At 41.5% G+C, this 27233-nt stretch overlaps 1 protein-coding gene across 1 annotated transcript in view; it reads left to right on the forward strand.

Moving 5' to 3' along the window:
* The window catches only part of TBXAS1 (thromboxane A synthase 1), a gene marked incomplete at its 5' end in the record, with an annotated part of 235184 nt that overhangs the window by 167150 nt on the left and 40801 nt on the right, over positions 1-27233 (forward strand). The window contains 1 exon segment of the mRNA XM_079304104.1: positions 2612-2926. Coding sequence (XP_079160230.1) covers positions 2612-2926 — 315 coding nt within the window.

Raw genomic sequence — 27233 nt, forward strand, 5'->3', positions numbered from 1 at the left:
TTCACTTGTGCTAGTATTCATTAAGTTTGCTTTCAGCAGAAATTCTTATGAATGAAATTTTATTCAGTAGTCATTATGATTATTACTTTGCTATCACAGCAATAACCCAATGCTTTGTATAAGGCCAGGACCTGATTTTGTTTAAGGCTGGAGAAACATCTTACAGGGTCTCCAGAGAGTGTATTGTCTAAATATAAGACCAGGCTCATCTAACAGCCCATGACTGGGAACAGCAAACCCTTAGAGGGCAATGGGTTTGTTTATAAGAAAATTCACAGCTAGAGAAGGATGGATGCAGAGCTATAGCAAATGTTACACCTTTCGAGCTGCAGGAGGCTACAGGGCTACAATTCCACTTAATAGGAATGTAATTATGCAATTTTATGCTATGAAGGTAGTTTAGGTGATGGTGGCTAGTCTTGCAGATAAAGAGACTGTTTCTACAGATGTGGTTCATTATGACATTGAATTGGTTTGTCCACACACTAATGAACACACTGGACTCTCATGGGGGTTTTTGGGTGGTTTTTTTGGGTTGCTTTTTGTTTTATTTGTTTCTTTTTGGGTTTGGGGATTTGTTTTGTTTGTTTTGGTTGGTTTTTGTTTGTTTGTTTGTCTTTTTGGTGTGGTTTTTTTGTTGGGTTTTTTGGTTGTTTTGTTTTGGTTGGTTGGTTAGATGGCTTTTTTAATTTAAAAAATGGACAAATACAAATATATTTACCAGGGAAATCGCTGAAGCACAGGCTATGCCAAAGAGTTGGACTCTGAGTTGTGCAATACATGAATTCCCAGGACATGAATAAACTCTTCCATCCTGGAAAAATTAAACGAGATTTTTAGCTATTCATAGCTGAAGTCTGAATGAAGTCTTGCTTCCTCCAATCTACGGGAACATAATGGAGCAGAGGTATCCTATCATGCTGGTGGGAATTGTGCCCAAGTCTAGGCACAAGGAGGTGTTTTCAGAGCTGCAGCTCATTTACAGAGCACAATGTCACATTTTTTTGTGTGCCTTCACCTACTGGTGGGAAAGCACGTCTCCCATGCCTTCGAGGTGATTCAGTCTGACTGGTGAATGTGTAGAATCCTTCAGCAGACAGTGACTGGCACTGGCTGCTCTCTGGAGCATTGATTTTTGGGTGTACCAGTCTGCAAGTTGCTCATGGGTACAAGGTACATAATGGAAAGGTTCTCTGGGGTGGAGAGAAGGAGCTGTTAAAGAGGAACTGTGCCAATCCCTTGTGTTATTCAAACCCCAAAATAACCATTCCTCTCTGCCTGTAGATTGATCAGAACAGTTTGTTGGCAGCAGAGCTAAGCACAGGACACTGTTTTCTTGTCTCGCTGCTCTCATTTCCCATGTCGCGTAAAAAATAAATAATCTGATTAAGTCATTTGACATTTATAATTAATTAGTTCTTCCTTACTCTTATCTCATTTGCCTGTCCTTTTCTCCAGCCTGTCTTTTTTCTACTTTATCTCTCAATCACTAGATCCAAGAAATTATTTAAATAATTTACTTTTAACAGATAAATGCAGTTTACTGCATATTCCTTTCCTTGAAGAAAAGTTTGGTCTCTTCTTTGTCCATCCCACTGTACAAGTTGTCATGTTCTGGTGCTGCAGTCACTTCCAAGTCCTTGAGCTATCATGTATTCTGTTGGTATTTGAGGAATTGAAAATCAATCACACAGCCTTATGGCTCAGGTCCAGCACAATTCTATTATGCCGACTCGCAAAAGTCAATTCAAACCTTTTGGGTTATATTTCAAAGCCTAATCAAGCTTGCTGTCCACCCTGGTTTGGAGTCAGCTCACTCTTGGCCATAGGTGTGTTTATTGAAGCTCTTGTGTCAGAAACTTATGTGAAAGAAAGCAGGTCTCATAACACTAAAATCATTCACTGGGCATTTTGCAGACAAGCCAGCCAAACAGATTTCTTCATAGGGGAATGTTTACTGTTTTAGTATGATTCTTCAAATATATTTTTTTAAAGTTATTTTAAAAAACAGGCTATCTTGGTGCAAGTGTTCATAACTGTACTTTCTCATAAAAAGATGAGATTAGATTACTGAGATTAAATTTCAGCCCTGTTGCACTAAGGTGGTACAGAAAGTATTGTAGATACAACCCTGAAGTTAGATGGTGAGTTCCATGGTTTGGACCATCTGAACAAATGAGGATGGTGCATCCAAGCAGATGGATCAGGCATGATTTGTGCTGCCTCCATCTGGCAGGTGCACATGGGGCTGAATGTACAGCATCTATGTCAATCCCCTGATTCCCAGCAAGTGACAAGAACTCAGCCTAAGAATAAAAGAAGCTCTGTGCAGAGCTGGCCCTTAGCAATCCTCTGTGAAGGATGGGCAGCATACCTGTTGTGAACTGGGGGCAGATCAGTCTCATCTCACTGGGAAGAAAGCAATGACAGGTTGTTAGTTACGGCATTTCCAGCTGATTTATAGAAACCTGCTCGTTCAGTGAAGGGCTGGTGGCTATCCCGTCGGAGCCAGGCGTTCACTATGAATAGAAGGCAGCTCTTTGCCTCCATCCCCGTGGAAGGCACTGCTCTGCGGCCCATCGCTCACGCTCCCGTCCCGCTGTGTTTGCAGAGGCGCAGAGATTTCCTGCAGTGGATGCTTGACGCCTGCGGCTCGGCCGACTCCCTGGCCGCCGGCTGCTCGCGCGGGCTCGGCCCGTCTGCTGCTCCCCGACACCACCCGGAGCCTCTGGCTGGCACGGCCCCAGCTGGAAAGGCTCAGAGGGCACTCACAGAGGATGAGATAGCGGGCCAGGCGTTCCTGTTCCTGATTGCTGGATATGAGACCACCACGAGCGCGCTGTCCTTTGCCACCTACTTGCTGGCCACCAACCCGGAGTGCCAGGAGAAGGTGCTTCGGGAGGTCGATGAGTTCTCTGCAAAACATGTGAGTATGATGTCCTGGTCTGGGGCTTTTTACAGGGAGCAAGGCAATGTAAATGTATCCACACAAGAGATGGCCTAGAGACTTTGTGTCATAGGGAATGCTTAACCTTTAAAAATTATTTTAAATTATTTAAATCAATTATTGTCGGGCTGTAAAACTACACGTTTCTCTTGTATAAATCTTGTGGTCAATTTTATTTACTGATCTTTGTAGGAGCATAAACAGTGTTCTTACAAATCATAAACTTCAAAACTTTGTTTTAAATGTTCTTTTTTTTTTCTTTTTATCATCTAGGAGAAGAATATGTGTGCAAGCTTTCAAAAAAACCCATGGTATCTAATTCTCTTATACTGTGTTCAAATTTCTTCTCCTTCACTATCTGTATTTGCCAGTGGCATTTTTGTTTCCAGGAGCTGGAGTTATTTATTTGTTCCATTCATATATGGCAGGCCTAATTGTACCCTGATATCTGATGAGTTCAGCTGACTTCCTTAAGGCTGCCAAGATGCGAAGGTGCAACTTAGCCCGGAGTATGGGCAGTTTACTGGGTAATGCTGGAGTGGAGTTGCACACAGAACCTCCTACTAGGAAAGGAAAAATTGATTCATCTTCTCATCAGTTCCTGAAAGCTGACAGCCTAGGAAACCAAAGGGAAATTGCTGGGAGAGCTATCCTACAGTATAGGTGTGTAATGTCATTCATATCTCTCTGTAGATGGGGATGTAAAATAGTAAACATTCCTGTGAAAGTGTGCAGAAATCTGAGTGCAATCAGCCATCATCTGACTGGTTCCTTAAGGATATTCCACACAGGGAGTCCATGCATATGTCCATGTTTACATGAAAAAGATGTGTCCTCCTGTAGGCACAGATTCATCATCCAGCACAGCTGGTAGTGGAGCTGTTGGGTACACACTCTGTGCACCTCAGGAGTTTATTCTGGGGTAGTTAAAGTCTAGCTCTGTGTGTACCAAATTTCCCTTAGCAGTTGGTCTGGTCCAGTTCCAGTTAAAGGACCCTTGCTGGGCACTTGGAGATTGCAATGTGTGCCAGTACAAGAGATTCACACGTGGATGTGATTCTGATTCAAGCTGGAGAACTAAGTGGACCCTGGCTTGTGTGTGGTCTGACTGATCTGCCACTCACTATTAGTAATGTGTCAATAATAATCAAATCAAAATGCTTAATTTTTGACTCTCTTGGTTTTCTATGAATATTTTGCTAATAATTTCAGCTTTTGCATTGTCTAGGAGAGGTAATGAAACTAGGGACATTTGTGGCAGACAAGTCATTGCAGAGAGTTGGCACTTAAATTAATTTCTGCTCTGTACAAAGTCTGTGTGGGTGCCACAACTCAAACTGGTGTCCTCAACCCAAACCATGCTGTCCTATGTCATATATTGATTGGAAGTACCTTTCAAATAACTTCCCTGTACTTTATGAGTTGTCAGGTTTAGCTTTAGATGGTACATGTATGGCTGCATGGCCAAAGAGAAGAGAGGGAGAGAAAGATAATGATTTATCTGCAGTCCCTGATAACAGGAAATTTGTAATCTGATCTGTGCAGTCCCATCCCTCAAAATATTTCGTTTTATAAACAGTTCATGATTTGGCAGGGGGTGGGAGGGGGCAATACACTGCTCAAGGAGCCCATCCCAGAATAAGGAAAAGAGGGCAGCGGTTCAGTCCCCTTAGTGACTGCAATTAACTATTTTAGCCTAGAAAATGAGATCTATGTGAACGGTTTGCAAGTTACGGGAGCAGAAGCTATTTTAGAACTGGGTATATATAGATGCTGTGTTCAGTTGTCATGCAAGAGAGAGGAAGGGAGGGGACACACAAGCTACAGGCTCACAGTTAGTTATCAAGTCAGTTGCTAAGAAATTTGATTAGGTTATTGCTTGCACTCAGCACATCAGCTTTGCTCTTATCAAGGTGCTCTGCAATTTTCAGAATGGAAGGGATTTAGAAGGCCAAAACCTGGGGAATGGTACAGTCAGATTGTTTTGACATGTGGTGGAATACTGTTTTGATCTGCAGATGTGCAAGTATTAAACACAGTATCATCTTCAGCCAAATTTATACTCAGGTAATTATAACTACAGAATGCCCTCCAACATGTCCCCTTTCTGTCCTCCATCCTTTTCAGTTGCCTGATGCAGCATGTTTTATTGCCCTAATCTGTGGTGTGGAGCTGCACTCTGATTTTACAGCAGCTGCTATGTATCATCCCAGAGACAATTGTACTTTGGTGGTGGACGAGTGATTTATATACTCATTTACCCAAGTTTATAAAGACATGTGAGAGCCATCTGAGAAAAGGTGCTATAAATGACAGGCACAGTTCCAGCTTTTTGGCACACCAGTCAAAACCACAAAGCATGGTGACCTTGTAATAGCCAGTAATGGAGCACGGTTGGTCCATCTGGCCATACAGCAGTATTCTGGTGGCTCTGGGTGTTGTACTTGAGGACACCCCTGCCTTTGCTGTGATCTTCATTTGTGTGTCTTGCACAGTGGGTACATTGGGAAAGCATAAAGGGGGTGGAGAAAGCTGAGGCACTGCTGTGTTAGAGATTCCTGGGCAGGCATGGTGCAGACTGCTACAGTGTGGTGCAGAAATACAAAGCTAGGTACTGCAAGTGTCTAGTCCCAGTGCTGGGAGTCAGATTCCCAGAGGACAGGCAGGACCATGTTATACTGCTCTGTTGTGTTCAGCCAAGTTTGTTTCAGAGTTGTCTTGGAAGATCTCACTGCCAATCTCCACCACACAGCCTGAATACACTGTGGAGATGGCACTTCCAGGCAAGTGTCCTCAGAAAACAGTGTCTGAGTGAGTTGTCATGTTTTTCTTGTTACCTCCAGAACCACCCTCATCTGCTTGCTGATAGACTTTTTAGGTCTTTTCTTGACTAATAGCTCAGTGTCAAGGCTTCATGGTGTCTCTTTCTCTCAAAGTGAGAACAGGTATCTGGCCCATTTTAGAGTCTGCAAGCAGGAGAATACTCAAGCTCAGTTATTGTAGAGGGCAGGACATTGCCCAGTCACCTCTGTCTGGGTCTTTAGGGTGTAGGGAAAGGGCATGCAGAGCTTTTAATCTCTGGGGTAGCGGAGAAACAAAGTACTGAGTGGTGATTTCTTGTCACCGCACACTTCATCTTCCCATTCTGCTTTTGAATCCCTGTGTGTGCTCCAACTGTACTGGAAAAGACAAGCATAATTCTTCTAACACACAAATAAAAATCCAAATTACAGAGTCTTTGACCTGACTCTCTTCATAAAACCCTTGGGAGTGTAGTGTATGCCCCGTGAAGGGCAGTCTGCTGAAAATAAGATGCACCTATTTGCTGCAAGCTTGTTGCTGGGTGTGCAGCTTGCTTTGATACCATGAAAGCAAAATAAACAAGATGAAAAGAGAGTTAAATATGAGCTCGTGGGGGCAGGACGCCTACCTCCATGTCTGTATGAAATAATATTACTTTCTGCAGAGACCACAGATCTGGGACAGCAGAGAGGTGTCATATCCTCAGATGGGTATTAGTCTGATATTAGTACAGGTATGGTGATATGCATCAGCTGAGAAGCAAGCCTGGTATATACCAGTAAAGGAGGGCATGGGAAAAAAAAATAAAAAAAAAAAAGAAAGGTTGCTATTTCAAGACCAGATTATTTTTACAGCATTTGTGGCTAACCATCCCTGAACTGTTAGAGGCTGTACAGTTGTGAAAGAGATGCTTTTTATCCATGTTCACCAAGGGAGAAAGAATGCACCCATGGTCTTCATCCTCTGCGTTTCAGTCAAAAATGATCCCTGTGCAGAGTTTTTAAAGAGCCCTTCACAAGATATATTTAGGAACAGTTTTTGCACATGTGACTGATTATTTTGTTGTAAAAGCAAGTTGTTTTTTGTTTGTGTGTGTGCTTAGCAAAATCATAGCAAGCCTGGAGCACACATTCATTTTGAGCAGATGAACACTTGCTTCTGAGTGCTATTGTGTGCTCTGAGCGGCTCTGTGGGTCATGTCCTAAGCCACAGAGCTTAGGGCATGAAAAATTGCATCTTCCAAAATTTCTGGGGGTTCCCTTAACGTGGGGCCTCTTTTTTTTACCTCTATTCCCATTTTAGCATTTAAATGTCTCTCTCCCTTCCTTATCCCCGCTCTCAATCCTGCATCACTCACAATTATAAATGATTTTTTTGTTGTTGTTTTACTGGATTGCACAATTTTAGACAGGAAGAGTAGTGGCATAAAACAGAGAGCAAAAACATAGGTGACTTCAAGCTAACTTCTCATAAGAAGTTATTTGTTACCCTGAGGTAAAATGTGGTGAGTTGCTGTGGGTATGTGCTCCTAATCTGTTGCCAAGTAAACACATCAGGTTAAACCAGTGAAACTAGGTCATTTTCTTGAGGGAGGAAAGCAAGCATGCTTGGGGCAGCTAAGGAGGGCAAAAGAGGTGTGAGAATGATCTTCTCTGTGTCCGTGCAATAAAGAAATCCATACTTGATGGTGCAGAGCATAGAAAAGCCTGGAGCAAGAGCTCCCTGAATTCTAATCTCACCTTCAGGAATAATTTACTGCATATTCTCAGTAATAGACAACCAAACCTTGCATAACAAAGGGATAGACTCGATGCTACAAGTTTGGGGGGGTTTAGCTCATATCTATACAAACCTGCAGTTTCTTAAAGCACCACAGGAAAACGTTGCATTGAGCATTACAGACCCTGAGATGTGTTGCTGCACTGATATATAAGGCTTCAGGTTTGGTAAAGAACAGAGTAGGAGCTCACTACTCATTGCTACTGATGCCTAGGAATACTTTTAGGAGCCCTGACAAAGGTAAAGGAGAGCACAGGAGTCAGGAAAAGTAAATATAAGTGAATACATGAAAGAGCAGCTATTACCATAAAACATTCATTGGAGACTGCAAAACTAACTGTGTTTTCCATTCTATTTTAGAAGAGCTTTGTACTACTCTTACTTATCACTGCTTGATATGACATTTAGAAACATCAGTGTGAGAGGAATGAAGAGCAGGATAAGACACAGCATGTCTCTACTCCATCAAATTTCATATCCACAAAGTACTAGTGTAACAATTCAGTGCTGGTGTGACTTACCAACATTTTCACCTCTGCCTTGAGACTGTAAAGCTTAAAAAAACTTTGAAGTCCTGCCATACTCTCTCTCTCTCTATTTAAATGGAGACTTGGAGATTCTTCTTTGATATAGAGACATCTTCCTGTTCCTATAAATGTTTTTTTTTTTTTTTTTTTTTTTTTTTTTGTATAGCTTTAGGGCCCGGGAATATTTTCAATATGTTGAATTGGAAATATTGACCGGACTGTCTCATTTGTATTCTTTCATGTCAAAAATATAGAATGATGCTACTCCAAAGTCATTGGAATCCATCCATAGATTCATTTATGAAAAAATACTGTTTAATTCCTTTTTAACTGCTATGTATGAATAGCCCAGGTTGAACTGGTCTGATGCATAAACTCCTCATTTATGATTGATGATTTTGGTGCTGTAATTCATCAGACATACTGGGTGTGGTAGTTGCTTATCTGGGGTAATTGTCATCACTGACTTGAGTAGAATCATACTAAACTTTGCATTGGCTTATGATTCTGTTCTTCACTCTGAAAAGCCCCTTCACTAACACCTCTGCAGTCTCATGGAGATATCTTATTGAAAAGAGATTTTGCCATTTCAAAATTGTCACTTCCCATAAAATTTTCAGAGCAGAGCAGAGAGAGGTAGGACCATTTTCATCGTGTCTCTGTGCCTGGCTGAGTACTTTAGATTTTTTAAGCAGTCTATGCAGGGAGTCTCCTTGGTAGCACAGACAGTTTTCTTTGAGCATTAGAGAAAATGAGAGGTGAAAGTCAGAGAGATGTCACTGTCAGGGAATTACTACAACAATTTGCATGAGTTTGGTGCCTTTCATGCAGTATCTCAAGGCACTGTGCTCTCAGAAGCTTGCAACTACAGAGACTAAGCTTCACTAAGGAAATATTGCTGACGGTGAAAGCTTGCATTTATCAAGGGAGACTGAATTGTAAATAGTGTGCAGAAAAAAGTCTACAGAAGAGAGCTGCTGTTACACATGCATACACATACACACACAAAACATACAGAATCAGGAAGCACAAACAATATTTTCTGTGGTTGCTGTTTATTCTCTTGAATTAAATGACACTCTTTGATTTCTCTATTTGTTTAAAAAGGTGCTGCAGAGCCTCACATCATTTATGAATGTCAGCTGTCAGCAATCAGTTTTGTTTTAAACAAATAGAGAGATGCTTTTAAACATCTAGAGATGAGTACTGTTAGGTTGTATTTCTGCAGTTCTTCATGCAGTTGCTCAGTGTCTGAAATCATTTATCTTTGTCCCATGGTGCTTCTGTCCATACTGGTCAAACGTTGCTAAGTTAGGAGAAGACAATAAGCTTTTCCTTGAATTTCTCCTCTGCTGTAAGTATCTAGAATATACTGATTTGAAATGCAGCCTTTGGACTCAAGAGGCCCAAAGTCACTTCTCTTGGGAAGAGGTTATTTTGACTTCTAACTCTTCTGGAATTTCAGCCTCTTAAACACTTCTGAGACTCAAGGCTTTGGTCTCTTTACCATCTCGAGTCTCTGCTGTATAAAGAGAGGTATCCTAAGAAAAGTTGTGAGTCCAAGCTTGCCAAGTGTTTGTCCACTTAGCTCCAAACCTGTTCTAGGCTCAAATGCTGAGGGGAAGCACTGAGGTAGAAAAGCTTGGGCTCAGTTTTCTCACTGTGCAAGCCTTAGCAGTTATCCCTGCACAGGCTGCTTTCCCCCCCAGGCACCCTCCCAGCATTAGGCAAGAAGTTCTCCTGGAGGCCTGTCTGGAAGATCCCTGCTGCTTGTTCCTGCTTCACAGAAGCTGTGCTCTGTAGGCAGCCACAGTCACCTTGGGCTGAAGCATGAGCAGGCAAGGAGAGCCTGACCAGCCAGGAGCCACATGAGAGCAATCCTTCTTGCTTGCTATGTATTTGTATTCTTACACTGTATCTGCAGGTGCCTGCTCTGCAGAAGAGATAAAGACTTTCAAAGACAGTAAAGACTTTCTGGAGAGTCAGCTTGTTTATGATACACATAGAGTTGAGTCAATAAATTGGCAAGTCAGGGTATCTTTTAGGAATTGTTTGACTTTGCTGTTTTGAAAAGTCTGTGGTTAGCTTATAGGAACAAATTCCACATTTTAAACCCCAGTTATATCTTGTCATTGTACTTCTTCCTTTACTTTTCCAAACCCTACTACTTTCCTAGGAAAATCCTTTTCACAGCTGAGAATGGGTGATTCTATGTGGTCTGGAATGAGGTGGTGTTGAGATGATTAATGTACCTTTATTTCAAGGAACTTATTGTTTTTGACATTGCAGAGATCATTTACCCCTTTTTACCCAAGTAAAACAAATAAAAAAGAAAAAACCCCTTTTATTTTGCTACTTGTTTAGGCCTGTCAGTCTCTTGTCCGTGAAGACTAATTTGTCTTTACTTGCATTGTCACATGTTGCTCAGTGACTCTGCCTTATTGCTCTTCTTGAGCAAAACTGAGTCTCAGGTAATGTATGCTAGACAGATACTCATTTTCACCCCTGAATTTCCTTGGTATTTTGCCATCCTCATAATAATTGACCCACTGCTACTGCTTCAGGGTTCATGTTAAAGAATAAATTTTTTCTAGTGACATGGAACATTTAATGGTGGGGATGTTAATAATACAGCACTTTAAATGTGATTTAGACAGATTTGTTTAAAGAGGAAGTAAAGGGAAGGATGCATCTCCCATGTCCTATTCCTTCTCCCCCTCCTTTCCCCCATTACCTTTCAGGCTTTTATGGAGGAAAAAAGCATATTTGTTTTTAATTTAAGGAAAAAAAACCACTGCTGAGCAAGAAGCTGGTTACAATATTTTTTAGTATTCATATCCCAACTGCTCCAGTATATGGTGATTAACAAGCTTCCTCCAGGGACAAAGTAAGCCAAATTAATACCAAAGCAATGTTCAATCAATTTTAATATTTATATCAGTGTTAACCTTTAGCTGCAGATAGGTAACATCATTTGCAGGGTGGGACATAGTCCCAGGTAGAAGTGGTAGATCAAATTTTTGCACTGAGCAAGGGATAAGGCCAAACCACAGAAAATATCACCACTGCTCCTCTCAATGACATTGGGAGGGACATACTCTCACCAGGCTAGCCAGAGGAGTTCATATGGTAAGAAAAGAGATGAATATGCCATGACTTCTTAGGAATGGGGACACCTTCACAGGTGTAAGTGCCTGTTCTTTGAATGGCAGCCTGCCTAACCTTCAGGAGTTTTTCAGTGTGAAGTAGGAGTCAAGCCCAGAAAAGTATTGTACTATCTTTTTTTTTTTTTTCTCGTAGGAGTTAGGCACTAAAAGTTTCCACAAGTTATGTGCTTGCTATATCATAAATACTTAGCAGAGAAAGAGAACAGCAAGCAATGGGCACAACCTCAATGCAAACAAATCAGATAAGCTAAACCATCTGGCTCTTGAAAAGACTTACAAATGAGAGGGTGACTTTGGACATCTGTGTCAGGACCCCACACTGTGTCTCAGCATTAGCAGCCAATTGCATTCATCAGGCAGGAACTTGTCTCCTGGGAAATATTAAATACTAAGCTAAACAGAGAAGCATTTTCAAGCTTTATGTTAGTTAATATTCATTTGGAATGAGATCCCTCTGTGTCCCCAAACTGACAGACAGATTCTTCAGAACATGAAGGTGTTGATCCCACCCTGGAATTCTGATCTGCTGCAGGGATCTCCTGAACTGTCTGCTTCTGAGAGGCTTTCAAGACCAAGGGGTAAAATCTTGCTTTAATAGCATTTTTCCTTGTAAGGACAATAGTAACTCTTGAGATTTCTGAAAACAAGTGCCACTTTCATAATAAGGATTTTCCATGGGACCTTCTACAAGGGCTTGTAGTGACAGGACAAGTGGCAATGATTTAAACTGAAAGAGAATAGGTTTAGGTGAGATTACTTACTGTGAGGGTAGAGAGGCACTGGCACAGGTTGCCCAGAGGAGCTGTGGGTACCCCATCCCTGGAAGTGTTCAAGACCAGGCTGAATGTAGTTTTGAGCAGCCTGGTAGAGTGGAAAATATCCCTGCTGATGGCAGAGGGGTTGGTCCTTTCCAAGCAAAACCATTCTATGATTTTATGGGCAAACGAAGAGAAGGAGAAATATTGGGGAACAGTTGATAAAAAAATCCTGTTTGTGCACCTGTGCTTGCATGAGAGAGAGAAGGAGGGATAGAATGAATGATGGCTGAAGAAAAGAAGGTCTTTCATCTGAAAGTTTCACACAGATCCTGAACTGCACATATTAAATGCTTAAGGTGCAAAAGTTGAGCTGAGGAGAACACATGCCTAATTTATTAAGAAACAGCAAATCCCCAGCAGGAACCAAGAGAAAATTAAGATTGTATTCATCATATTCATAGCTCAAAAATGATCTTAGCTTTTATGAATGTGAGGTCAAAATGCAATTTTTCCTCCAGGTATGTACATAAATTAGAAAGCACTAATAGGAAGCAACCAGTCCATTTATTTGTCAATAAGCATTCAAAGAGAAGGCTGAATGAGCTGGTGCCAGAAGGAGTGGAAACTAGTTTGCATTTCATTATTATGTAAAGCAGTTTTTTGGTAGAGTGAACTTCTTGTGACCTCCTCTCCCTTTTTTTTTTTTTTTCTTCTTTACCACCCTGACAAACATATGTATTTAAATAATTTCCATTTCTAACAATATGATTTTGCTACTTTTAATCAGCATGAGATGGCTTTTGCATTGTTTGCCCTGCTTCATCTTATGCTTTTCTTTTAACACAGAAAGAAAGGAAAAGTGGTGTTTCTGGGTGTGCCCTTGCTCTAGAAATGTAGTGGTCTTCCAGTGATATGAGTGAACATTTCCTTACTTAACAAGCTAGAAAGACTAGTGCAAAGGGAGTAGTCAGGAAAACACCAAGAAACATAGGAAACACATCCTGGTCTGGAGACCGTTCCCTTCAAATCATTTAATATATTTTAGTGCCTCAGAGAAGAACTTTTTTTTTTTTAATGGGTCAGGCTGGAAGGAACCACAGGGGGGGCTCTGGTCCAGCCTTCCTGCTCAAGCAGGGCCATCCTAGAGCATGTGGCATGGGATTGTGTCCAGATGGTTTTTTAATATCTCCAATGAGGGAGACTCCACACCCTCTCTGTCCAATCTGTTCAGGTACATGGTCACCTACACAGTAAAGTTCTTCCTCAAGTTCAGGTGGAACTTTCTGTGCATCAATATCTGCCCATTGCCTTTTTTTTCCCTTTTGTTATTGATGTATTTGGAAAAGCCTTTCTTGTTTTTCTTGATGTTCTTGTCCAGATTTAATTCTGGCCCCCAGAACTGGATCTAGTCCTTCCTTGTCTCATTTCTACTTACTCTGATAACCTCTTTATATTAATTCTAAGTGGCCTGACCCTGCATCTCCTGTGTATTTTCTGCTTGTGCTTGAGTAATGAAAGGAGTTCTCTATTCATCCATGCCAGTCTCTTGCCCCCTTTGCCCAATTTCTTGTTCATTCAGATGCATCACTCTTGAGCCTGGAGGAAGGGAACCTTGCAACCCCTCTTTCCTGTGGGGCCTGTTCCCAAAGGAGTTTTCCAAGAAGATCCCTGAAGAGACTGAAGTTAGCTCTCCTGAAATCCGTGGTTGTAATTGTATTTATTGCCCACTAATTTGATACCTGGTTTTCATAAGGCAGGTTATGGAATGTTTCCAAAATCAAACCCTTTAAAGCAACAAAATTCACCTGTACCTCAGTGTAACTGGTCATGTTTTGAATGTGTTGGTCAGTGCCCTACAAGGGCTTCTATGCAAGCAGTCTGGCCAGAAGTGGAATTTCACTGCTGCAGTAGCCCCTGGGCTGGGCACCTGGGGCCTCGATCAGGGGAGACTTCAAACTGTTTAACACTAGAAATGCCACTTGCTTGTATGGACTGGGAAGTTGGGCTTTTAACCAAGACTGAGTAGATAAATAGATGCTTGCATACTTATCATCCTTAGTCAGGTCTCAGATGTAGTGAGACTAAGAACTCAATTGCTTTCTCAGTCCAAGAAATTATTGTCCCTGGCTGTCACTGAGGCAAAGCACATTAAGGCATGTTGTGCAAGCAATTCACTCTTTGGCTCCATTGACTCAAAGTTTTCTACCTCTATGGAAACTGTGCTTTCAGAATTCAACAAAATATTAATATTATTTTATATGTAAAACATTCTTCTTTTACACACATCTTAAAAAATGGATTTCAGAAAAGACTCTGTTAATAAGCAGGAGGGAAAAAAAGATTCGGGCTTTTTTGTTTGTTTTTTAATGCTTTACATATCATCAGGTTTAAAGATAGAATACAATAAGATGATTTTGATCTTCTGATTCAATAGAGGCTTTGAATAAACTTTAGAATCTCTTTCAATACTCCTAGCTACACTTTAAATTTAAAAGAGAAAGTCTAGAAGTGAAAAAGTTCTGAAGATGGGACTGTTATCCACAACCCCTTGCTGCTGTTGCTGATCTAAATGAAAGAAAAAGGAAGAAATAAGATTTCAGAAAGCCATTGCATAGTGAACTGGAACAAAACACTTTTAAAAGCTCTTGCTTTTGGAGTTTGTTTCATCAAGTTTGTATGCACTCAGGATACAATAGGAAGACAATTTTGTGCAGTCATAAATTTAGATTTAATAGCCTGATAAGTAAAGGACTTTAGAGATAATTTCAGGGTTTTAATCTAACCTTGCTGTGCCTTTAATCTTTTGGCATTCTAGAGAGTGGAAAAAACAAAAGCTGACTGTTTTAATATCATGGAGTAGTCATGGAGAAAAATTTCCTCAATCAGAGCAGCTTTTAAATATTTTTTTCCTTTTGGAGGGGAAAAATAATGTAAGATGGATTTAAACAGAAGTGAATTTACTAAATGTCCTGCGTCTTTCTCTCTTGTTAATTAGTAACAGTCAAACGCTCTTGTTCTACAGACAGTGACTACAAAAAAAAAGGATAAAGAACTTGGGAAAGATTCTAGAGCTGAAATAATTAGGCAATTTATCATTCAGGGTAATTGGACTTGTACAAAGCAGCATTATTTACCATAGGTTTCCATTTCTTCTAACTGGTTGTGAAAAATACAGCTACATTGATTGGGAAATGTTCTTAGCGCTTTCTTTTTCCAACATGCCAGGGACGTTCAGTTCAAAGTCTGGTGTTCCTCCCAGTGATTTCTTTTTCCTCAGTGATCTTCAGAAACAGCCTTCAGCTTCTAAAACCTCAAACCAGAATTAGATTAAAGTGCCCAATATGGGGTCAGAAATGGGAGGGAAAGAGAGAGGGGTTTCCACCGGGGAATTTTCACTTAACAAATGAAAGCCTTTGCTTTGTTTCAAAGAAAAAATTGCAAAGTGGAGGCACATCTTAATCACATCGGTAGCCAGCTGAGATGTTTATGCTAATTTCCAAAGGTATGTAAGTATAGGAATCAGGGGGTCCAAAACTCCTGCCTCTCTAATGTGAAAAACACAAGCATTTGAGCACCACCGGCAGATAGCTCTGATGTTGTTTCAGCATCAGGGAAGACGGGGCAGTAGTCACAAGGGGTTACTTGAATTTCAGGAGTATGAATGCCCCTTCACCCAAAGGTGAGTTTTCCCACTGTTTTTCAAAGGAAGAGGTCACAGCTACTCTTTTGCAGTTTGTTGAATAACAGCACTCTCCCAGCTTTGCACTGTTCTCTTCCACTCTAGAAAAGAGCATCTTCACAACAAACTTTTCTTGTGATGTATGTTCCAGAAATGTTCAGACTCCTTGGATTTCACCACCAAGTCTCTGACTGTGTTGACCCCAACCCCTAGGGTGGTCCAGGGTGTCACATCCTGCTCCAACATATTTTGCTTTGAGCTGAGGGTACTTTGTGTGCTGGCATCCCAGTGTTCAGATACTTGTCACCAGGCTTTAGGGCAAGGATATAAAATGTGGTAGAAGTTACTATTTAGAAGTGATCTTGCTCAATATGTCTGCTAGAAACCAGCCAGCAGAGATCCCTGCTGGGAGGAGCATTCACTGGGGAAATAAGATGATGTTTAAAAGCATTTTACTCCCTGCCTGTGATAAATTCACAAATATGCACTGTCAGGCTGTCTTAGGTGGGTGCTGAAAACATGCTTTAAGTGGCACAGCTTGACACCAGTTGCATGGGTGTTTCAGATAGTGTCACAGGTTGTGTTGTAGGGATTTCCCCCAGTGGCTTGTTATTTTAAAACTTTTGTATGTGTTTGATACCTTCTGTAATAAGAAAGTCATGGCTGCGAGCAATTTCCTATGGAAATTTGAGGAGCAGTAATAGTAGTTATCTAAAATACTGCCTATTGCCTGAGCAAGCTCAACACGAGACAAAATGCACAATCTGGGTGCACACTGGGTGTGTTGATTCCTTGCCAAAGGAGTGTTTGAACTCCCACACTGAAGGTGCACCTCTGTGGATGTGGCCATGTTGTCAGCTGAGAGAGATGCCAACATTTGTCAGATTTTGAGCCATTTTGCAATTTGCTGGCTGTTTTCATTGCTCACTCATGGTGAGCTGAGCTCCTGGCTGAAATTTAATGGCCTTTGGGTTGTTTGGCTTAGAGCCAAATATCTTTGAAGTGACCCTACATATTTAGAAGGAGTGGCATATTGTCCTTTTGCCCATCCCACAGGAACTGAGCAGCAGGATGTGGCTCCTGCACTCAGAGCTCCATGGAGCTCATGGACTGTGACAGTCCCTCACCAAACTGTGTTTGCTCTACTGAGATGGAGCTTGGTGCTTCTTTTCTCCTTTGTTTTCCTTTTCTCATTGTTTTACTTCTTCCGTGAACACACAGCTCTGTGCAGAGTGCTACCGGCAGCAAAGATAATGTATCTTTACTAAATAGGCTATTTTAGTACTTTTCATTTGTTAATATCCAAATGGTACATAAATACTAACCTCTAAAAGTACCTACAGGTCTTGTAAATTAAAGGTCCTGTTTCTTCAGGAGGCACAGACAGGTTAAATGTTTTGGCATGGGCAATAGAGAACTCACAGAGCAGTATTTGCATGTTCTGGTTATGTCCCACAAGAAATCCTTTGCAAGGTCATCTGCTGTTTCCCCCATGGATTTAAGAGAAAATACAGTGATTTTCAACAGAGATCCAAACCGCTAAAGTCAACAGATCTAGTGGTGTACACAAATTAAAGGAATACACATGCATCACTCTCTGCAAGGATAGAAATGCAAACTGTTTTCAGGAGTGTTTTGAGTAGTCCCTACAAAGCACATTCTTCTTCACTCTGTGGTGGGGGAAAAAGAGGTATTGTCTATGAATTCATTAAATGATACATTTTAAATTTAGGAATTTGTTATTGCACAGTCTAATCTTGTGTACAACCAAGGACACAGGATTTCTTTGTATTAATTAATAAGTATGCATTTTAAAACAAACAAACAAACCAAAACCTCCCAGTTGCTTTAATTAGGTGGCATAAAATGTCTTTCCTGACTTGAAAATTAAAGATCCCAAGAAGAGCAAGCAAAACAAAAAAAATTAGTGATCTTTTTAATTGTTCTTGTTCCATTGTTGCAAGTTCTGGAAATGTTGGGCAAAACCTTGTTTAACATATCATTTTCATAAGACTGTGGAAGTTTCTGCCTTTTGCTCTAATTAAACATATAAATCCTACAAACTGTATACAAAGCCAGATTCTCAGTTTACATTTATGCCCTCTTTTCCTGTAATGGGAACGCACCATCAAGGTGTGAGTACATCAGCCTCATCCTTCACCTGCAGCAGAATTATTATCACCTCATTTCTGCTGTTATGTTCACTAACAAGGGCTTGCAGCTGTGCTGAGGCCTGTTTCTGCTGCCCTGCTAGGGTAGGACCTCAGTGGAACTGAGAATCAGGCTCCAGAGACACACCCCTTTGTTCTCACAGTCCAGTTATTTGAAGGAAAGGAGCAACACTCATCATATTGGGCAGGAGCACAAAGCAAAACCAGTAATTCAAAAAATGGTGAAAGACAAAGCAAAACATAACACACTCCATTAAGTTTTTCTCCTGTCTTGATGGGAAGAGCATGGATGTTTTCATCATGCTGTGTACTGAATTTGACATAAGAAGAGTAATCCATGCAAAATAATAGCTTTTCTGATAGAAATTAATGATGGAATGGAGACAATTTTTTTTTTATTCCTTTTTAGTTCACACCACCTACTTTCATAATCTCTGTTGGACTGAAGTAGGGTTCCTGATACAGGAATGCAGATAATGTGATTAAATTTTGGATCTTAGCAGGGGTAAGGTTCACCTTGTGATGTAGAGCTGCCTGTCATTTAGGAAATCTGCAAAGACTTGACCCAAAGCTTTGGGAGGAGGTTGTTTTGGTTCAGAGCCTAACTGAGAGCAGGGCTGTGCTTTTACAATCAATCAAGAGACTGCTGTTGCTGGGCTCAGGGTTGCAGTTGTGCCATCAACCCCGGAGGACCAGCTGCTCTGCTGAAATTCGGGCTGCTTCTGAGGGGGAGTGAGAGGCACAGTAAACACAGAGTAGCAGTAAATGACAAGAGGATATGATATGTAACATTAGCCAGGCTCACTGTTTGCTTAGGCTGTGGAATGGTCTTTTAAATCAATCTTTTATTATCAGTGGAGCCTTAGCAGTGCACTTAAATGAGAGAACAATGCAAGGACACAGAGACTTGGTGCTAAGTGAACATCCTGCTTTCTTTCCTAGCTCTGGTATTACAAGAAAAATCATGGATAGATCCAGGCCACAACATTCAAAGGTTAACTTTTTTAATGTTTGGTGACCTTTGGAATTGGGCTCTGTTTAGATCCCCATTGCTGCTGTATGGGTTCATGTCAACACCAGTCCTGACATTCTGTGTAAAAATAGCTGGAAATATGTCATACCTTCCTACCCAAATCTTTCTGGCAAAAATTTTTCATTAATTTACCACAGTTTTGTTTTATCTCTTCTCCAAAGTTAATTATCCTTCTCCTAAATAAAGATTAGGGTATCACCTGCAAACCCCAGTGATATCACCTGCTAGTGTTTTCTTGTATTAAAACTCTGTGTTCCTAAAATGATTTCTTTTTAAAAAACTTATTTATTTATTTTTTAGATGTTTGACAGTATGTGTGCCTGCTTTCAAAGGTTCTCCTGTGGGTTTTTAACATCCTTTGAGAAAACATGTGTATTAGAATTGCATAGAGCATTCTAAAAGCAATTTTCCACCAGTGTGAAATCTTACTCATCTTACAGACCTGGTTTTGCTCAGTGTGCCCTTCAGGATTCAAGTGTTGTAGTTGCTGCAGTTAAGTGTTTCCAAGTGTTGTTCGATCTTTTTGTCAATGTATTTATTCTCTGTTTCTATAGTTCTCTGAAAAAGAGAAATTAGATGGGAAATGTTGCCTCAAGTTGAGTGTTAATGTTTTGTTTTGTAGGGAAACATTGTTACCAGAACTTTTCTCAAGTCAAAGCTAATTGCCAAAGTGGTTGCTTGGAACCTAATAGAAATCTAAATACTGTCCTTTGCATTTTTAGCATTTCAGGTTAAGGAAGTAATAGTTTTACTCCCACTTTGCAGAGGAATGTGGTAGCCATGAGACCCTTGCAGTGCACATGCAGATATGCAAATTCTAAGCAGTGAGTGCATTGGCAAACACTCTCGAGCCCTCATGTGCATCTTTATGCATCTAAATATATGTACACTTGTATATCCTTCAACACTGGAGTATGCTATGAGAGTGTAATTATAGACCAGGTCATTTTTGGTAGTACATCAAAAAAAAAAAAAAAAAAAAAAAAGCTTTTGGGAGAACAGGTTTAATTTCAGTTAGTTATCCAAAGGGTACAACTCTTTAGTGGCTCAGTACGTCCTGTCTCCTGGTCCAGTTCTTCATTTCTGTCAGCAATGCAGCAGTCAAACCAAGGTATGGGATTTTAACTCTTCATTTCTGCACTGCAAACTAGGATCAAATAAGCTCACATCACCAGCTGGAGTGAGCAGGCTTCTCCACTGTGCTAAGAGATACTAGACTGAATGCTGGTCCAGCCAGTGAACACTAGAGATCTTAACTGGACTTGTTTGAGTCTACTGCAGGGGGCAAAGCTGTAGAAAATGCATTTACATATGTGACAGAGTGAGGCAGGAAGACAAGTAGGGCTTGTAGACAGCCTGGATTCAGAGCAGGGAGAAGCAGAAACACCAGAGCTGTTAATACACAGTTAAACCCGCAGCAGGGGCAGGGCTGGACAATCACTAGTTAAAGGTGGTTAATTATTTAAGAAAAAAATTATGAAGTATAAAATATTCAAACTGCCTGTGCCTGATGCACACCATTGCCACAATGGCACATGCACCTGGGTTTTAAATTCTTGCCTGTTTATTATATTTTTATTTTGGAGTAAATGTATTTTAATTGTAATAATGAGATAATATTATTTGTCAAGCATTAATAATACACAAAATACGGGCAAGAAACTTTGCTATTTACTTCCTCCAGAGGGTTCTACATCTGCTTTCTTTAAAGTGAAAATAATTTACAAGGCTTCTTAGCTCTCTCGGAAATGAATAACTTACTAAGTGGTGTGATAATTGTGCAAAGAACCCGTTAGGGTAACACAGTGTAGCTACAAAGTGACTGGGAAATTGGTGCCTTGAGTCTGAAATTAGCTGTTGCAGTTTCCAGGCGTCATTCCAGATTAGCTGTGCCTGTCTCTCGGGCAGCTCCCAGGGACCCCCCGCTCCCCACGCTTAGAGCTGGAGATGGCTCGACTTAGAGACAAAATAAAAATCGAGCTGTGCTGAGAGCTTGAGCCCAGAGACAGGCTCTGCCGGAGAACCGGCTCGCTGGAAACCTCAGCAGAAAATACAGCCTGCCTCCTGCGAAAGCCTGGAGATGGTGTGAGGCAGCTCACACACCAGTGACGATTCTCGAGTACCTGGCACTCGCCTGAACTCGCTGCCGACATCTGTACACCTGCTCGGAGCAGGCAGAAGGCAGCGTTTCTCTGTGCCTAAAAATGGCATTTCTCACAAAAAGGAAAAAAAAAACAGACTGTTCGTTGCGGTGTCTTTGCCAAAAACCATTTACATCTTGGCTGCTTAAAGACCCATCTGCAGTGTTTTGATCGCCTGACACCAGTTCACTTCCTGTCCTGAATTGCTGGAAAATCCCAGCGCATAAAACACCGGTGCCCTGTTCTTTTTGTCAAATCTGTGAGCACCTTCTTCCCCAAGTCTGCTCTGTGCACTGCTGTCTCACCTTCCTGGGGCCTGCCCTTCTGGGTGCCTGTGATAGAGCTGGACTGGCTGAGACCTCGGGACCTGGCCCTGCAGACACCAAAACTGGCACTTCCCAGCTTCTCTGCTTGCCATGCTGTTTATGCTCGCATTTCTGTCATCATGATCTGAAGTTCTCAGCCCTAATTGGGAATCTTTGCTGGGTGTGCATGAGTAGTTTGAGTCACCTTGGGGAGCAGAGCTATGTGGATGTGGAGGCACATGTTTTGAAAGTGCACTGAGATCCTTCAGGGTATAGATTTTAAAAATGACTGATATTATAAATCCTGACTGCCTGATGGCAGGCACTAGAGTGGAACATTTTGTCATCAGTGCTTATTATCTCAAGATTCTTAATTAGTTTCATTGATAATTTTGTCGCACTTGAATGTTTCGAATGATTAAATATTTCAGTGCTTCTTTAGTGGCAAGTCTCTCTGTTGTGTACAGCAGGACATGGTGTTGACTCCAGGCTGTCAGTGTTCCTTTTGCAGCCCCTGGTGGGAGCTCCTCTCTGAGTGCTGAGGTTGGGTCTCATCATGGCCAGTTACAGGGCTCTGAGGTGGGTGATTTAGGGCTACCAGAAGGGGGAACAGTGGCAATGCCTATTTTTTTCCTCTCAGCTTAGAATGGGGTATTTTTCCTCCACTGCCTAGTTCACCATTCAGGTGTCCCAGCTGAACACACAGGAGTCGTTTGCCCTACTCCTGCAGAGAAAGATATTTCAGCTAGATGGGTTTCCCAGATTTAAAGAATTATACCTGGAGGAGGCTGCCTGCAATTTTCTTTCCATCTCCTTCACACTTCTGCTGATGGCAGCAGGTTCCCTTGCCGTGGCTGTGGATCAGTGAATCTCCCTTTTTCTTTTGCTGTGCACATCCTTGTCTCATGCCCACCCTCCTGGCCAGGGTGAGATGTGCCTCAGCATCTGCTGGTGACCAGGCAGATGTTTTGAGGTGGGTGTGCACACACAGACACACCCCCAGCCAGGAGAGCACAGGCCTTGTGCTAATCCCTTGAAACACTAACCCGTGGCTTATTTCTAAGATAAAACCTCTCCTGAATCACAAGGATTTTCAACACAGCATGTGGCATGTCTAGTTCATATAAAAGAGAAAAAAATTAAAACAAAGCACCAAAACTCTTTAAAACGCCATGTCTCATAACTATTTACTTAAGCTATAGGCCTGAATACTGAATGTGTGCTATAAATTGATGATATAACTATTCTATTTGCTTCACAAGACAATTTGGCTCTTTGCCTTGAGACTTGTAAGAAGATAATGTTTTAAACCTGTGGTTGGGAGGTATAGTACATTCATATCATTGCTTTAATCAGATTATTGTTTTAATATTTTTTTTCTTTTTAGACCAAGTTGTAGGGCTATTTTCAGATCCCTTTTTCTTGAATGTTTCCCATAGGTGGAATGTAATTAAACTCCAATGGCATCTACTCCTGCTGGGATTTAGGCTAGGGACAGATCTTTAGGAAGCATAAAACAAATAATGTGAAACCATGTTAGAAGGTTTGCCAGAGATTGGCTCTACTGCATTTGCAAGCTGATAGTTTTGAAAATCTGCCCTTTTTCCTTTTATGAATTGCTTTCTAGAAATTGTTAATTAATCATTTAAACATAATGGGGGATGGAAGAGCCTGTGAATCTTTTGTAGCTCGTGGACTGAGAGTTCACATGTCAAGAAGCACTTTCTGTCTCAAACCCTGGCTTTTTACTTAGAATAATTTGACAAGGAAGGCTGCACCCTGAGGTGTTGAGGATGGAAGGCTCTGAGAGCAATGGCAAGAGCAATGGATGGATACTCGAGCCCTCACCACGCTGTCCCCTGGGAAGCTCCCCAGGCTGAGAATGTGGAGCAGTCCTTTCCCAGCTGGGTCAGAGCTCATTCCCCTCCCTGCAGGCCTGTGAGCACAGCCTGGTGCCACTCCTGTCTACCAGGCTATTCCCAAGTTGTATCTCAGCTCCCCCCAGCTGCAGAAATAAAATAAAATATGAGACCTACCTCTCAGTTCTGGGGCTATAAATATGGAATAACCTTGTCAGCTCAGGGGTTTACTGTGCTGTAACCAGGAGGAGAATCTGTCCCCAGGTAATGCTTGACTAATGGCTATTGAAGGCAAAAGTGAAGTGATAAGAGTTTGGGATCAGTGTCTAGTGAGCTAAGATCTATATTGCAAAACAAACTGTGGCATAACTTTGACTGCCTTTGGTGATTTTCCTGCCTTAGGATTTAAAATGTTCTCTTTGGAATCAGGAAAAGACCTAATGCTTCAGGATGTATTTCTCACCTGCCTGGTGTAATACTGCTTCCACTTTCTGTATCCTTTTGCACTGTGAAATTAGTGTCCTCACTTCTTGGTTGGCCACATCTGCTGCTTAGATGTTGATGTGGATGGTGGAGCAGGTCTCTCATCCTGGTAGAAGAGAAGAACGTTGTGCTGCTCTCCTCACAGGGCAAAAACTGCAGTTGCTGAGATCTGAGGTGGAAAATAAGTTCTCTTTTAGTATACCTTTGGTAGGTGGTGGTAACAGAAGCAGTACAAAGAGAGTTGTTTTTAATACCAGCTAGGGAAAAGTATACAGCATGCAATGTAATGGCCAGCAAGAGTAGTCAGTCAAAACAATTTTTTAGTGGTTTATGTATTAACTCTCTTAACCTGCTTTTTTGCACCATCTTTTTTATCTATACCAATTGCTTTAGCATCTGGGCATGGAATCACCTGGTACAGGTGATTACCACACTGTTGTACTGTAAACAGAGAAGAAGTCACCACAAAGTCATTGCTGCCCTTCTTCCCTCTGTTATCTCTCCTCATTTCCAAAGTCTGTACCTCCTTTATGCCCTCCTTTGTGTTTTTGATCTCACCATAACCCTTCATCCATGAAGGTGCTAGGCTCTGATCTACTCCCAGTTTGGTGAGGAAAACTTTCTATGTGTCAGTCACATGTGGCACCACAATGATTACATAGGAGAATAAGAAAAAAGAATTGCTGTGATCTGAAATCATATTCTCTCCAGAGACCACACATAATTTACAAAAAATAAGTACACAACTTCAATATGGATAAAACAGTCCAGTCTGCACATCTGTTTGCTGCTATTAGGAATATTAGTTTTCAAGAGCAATCCATTATAATGTGAATTACCTTACTTTGTTCGACACACAAGAAAACCCACACTTTTAATCTCCTGAAGCTTTTAATGGCATCACAGGATGCAGGTACTTGAGATACTGATACCTACAGCAGAGGGATGAAATGGTCTTAGCTTCATCTTACTGCTGGCCTGAAATCAGCAAAAACAGAGCTGAGCCATTTTAAGAGGATTTTGCCAGCAAGGACATTTTTTTGTAAGCACATCAGGTGCATGCACTTGGGCAATAAAGGCTATAGAAGAGAGAGAGGTCTGTGCTTTGAGTGCCCTGGATTCTCCATAACTGTGTGTTAAATTCAAAATAGCAGTCTAAAGAGTACCTTCATCAGCAGAGGCTGCTCAAGGGAAGAATAAAGTGTTGTGGGAATTGACTGAGGCTCTGTCACCTCATAACTACAGCGTGTGGGGGCCGGGGAGGCTTCAGCATCAGCTGCTAAAGTACAGCAGGAGAAAGAGCAGCAGCAAGCCAGGGAGCCGGCCACCCTCCTCTCTGTAGCCAGAGATAAATTGCTGCAGCAAAATTGTGAGCAGTGTCTTGTAAAGAAAACAGAGGAGCTGCTCAGAGGTTGAGGAAGATGAGCTGTTTTTTAGGGCTGTCTGGAGTAAAATGAGTTCAGGGTGTCCTGACATGTTCCAGCTGCAGTAAATGTACAAAATGGGGGCAAGCAGGCTCACTCACAGCCAGATAATTATTATTATAATTTTATTATAAGTGGCTATACTTCATGAATTGTCCCTTTCTCTTTGTGTACAGACTGTTTTTGTGGCATGTGTGGGGATGTTTCTGTGCACACAAAGTGGTGAAGCCAGGATTTGCTGCCATGCTTCTGCATCTTCTCTAACGATTGCTGTAAATTTGCCTCTTCCTTTTCTCAGCTATGCAGCCAGCACTGAAATAAAGTGTTCTTTGTGAAGAGAATATTGAAGAGCAGAAAGGAAAAAAGAGGGCATGGGTGTGCTTAATAAAAAAAGATTCTCTGCACTATCGCAGGTGCAGTTGATGCTGTTTAGAGCAGTCACTCATCTCACTCCAAATAAATAGTAATGACTGTTTCCTGTGACTGTGCTGTGAATCATACTCAGTCCATGCAGGGGAGTAGAAAATAAAGCTGCATGCAATCCACATGAGATGATGGCTCTTGTAATATTCAGCAGTTGGGCCTGGTTAGAAGCGTTTCATTATCTCAAATTAAGAGAGAGCTTCCTGCTGTTGCAAAAGCTTGTTTATTCTTCTGCCTTCCCTCCCTCCCGTCCCTCCCTTCTTTCTTTCTTTAACATCTATCCTCTCTTCCTTTCTCCCATCTCTGAAATGTTGGCTTAATGTTTCTGAGCAGAACTGCAAGGTCAAATTAGGGACAGTGGCCCTGGAAGTACATTAGTCGTTTATAGCATGGTTTTTGGCTTAACAAGATGGTGCTTGAATTTTCTTTTATCTTTTGCCCTCTGCTTCTTTTCTTAGCTTATACTCAAAATTTATCAGGAAGAAGCAGAAGCCAACCTTCTTTCCTATTTCTTAGTGCATTACAGAGTTTCTTCCTTATCCTTGGCTTGCTCCAAAGTGAATCAGTGGAAGTCTTTCAGTGAACTGCAGTTGCTGCTGTTACCTTAAACCATGGCAGAGCCACCTGTAGCAAATAGGTGCTCTTTGGGTGCAGGTCTGTTTGTGCTTTAGCTGGATGTTAGGGGTCAGCCAGCAAATGCATGGTTAAAGCAGTCAGATCCCCTCCTTGACCAGAGAGCTGAGCCAGAACTCCTTCAGGAGGAAGCCAATAGCCAGAGCCCACTTTTCAGGCTTCACCATCCTTGCAGAGTGGCAGTGTGGGGTGAGTAAATCTGTGTGAGGCTCATGTGAACCCACATAATGAGCTCCCTTTGAAACTGGGGGGAAGGACACCACTGCTTCAGAAGCTGAGAATCAGACATACACCAGTTCCCAAACTCACTGTATGTCCTATTTAGAATAAGTATGGATAATGTGTCCCTATGTGCTGTGCCTCACTGCAGTCAGGTTTGCTGGGCCACCCCACTTGTGTGTGTCCCTTTCAGTCAAGAAAAGCACACAGCTGGACAGTTGAAGGTTTGTCTCAAACCAGGTGTGATTCATAAAGCATCTTATCTCAAGAAGAGCTCTGAGTCAGGTTTTCACAACTGGAGGGTCACTTTGATTCTTATGGGTGAAGGAGGCCCCTCCAACATGGCCAGCACATCCAACACGGAATGGGTGCAGCCAGGGTATCCAGTTCCAATATCAGGAGTGATAGAGGGACCTGTGTGATCCTTCCTGGCTCCTCTCCAGCAAGTTCTGAAGCTAAAAGTAGAGGTGTGCTGCCTAAGGACACTGACTTTCATGGACAGTGCCCTCCTGGAGGATGAATCTGTGAATACTAATGAATTCATTAGACCTCCTAAAGCATCTCTGTTTCAGTAGTGTTTGCCTCAGCAGCAGTCAAGATGGTTAAAAGGCAATTGCAGCCACTGAAATACGTAGCAAAACTATTATCAGAAGATGTCATTTTTCGTAAATGTCAGTATGTAGATTTTTTATGGAGATATGGTGACAGGTAGTGAATAATTTAACATAAATTTACATAATATAGTGCAGCTGTTAATTTATGGCCATATTAGACTACAAGGTTATGTATCTAATGGCTTTTGGTCTCTTTTTTTTCTTCATTTTTTTAAAGTTAAAACTTTCTCTAAATTGTCCCACTTTACTCATAATTCATGAGACACCTG

This window comes from Erithacus rubecula (genome assembly GCF_903797595.1).
Source record: "Erithacus rubecula genome assembly, chromosome: 4".
Taxonomy (NCBI): Eukaryota; Metazoa; Chordata; class Aves; order Passeriformes; family Muscicapidae; genus Erithacus; species Erithacus rubecula.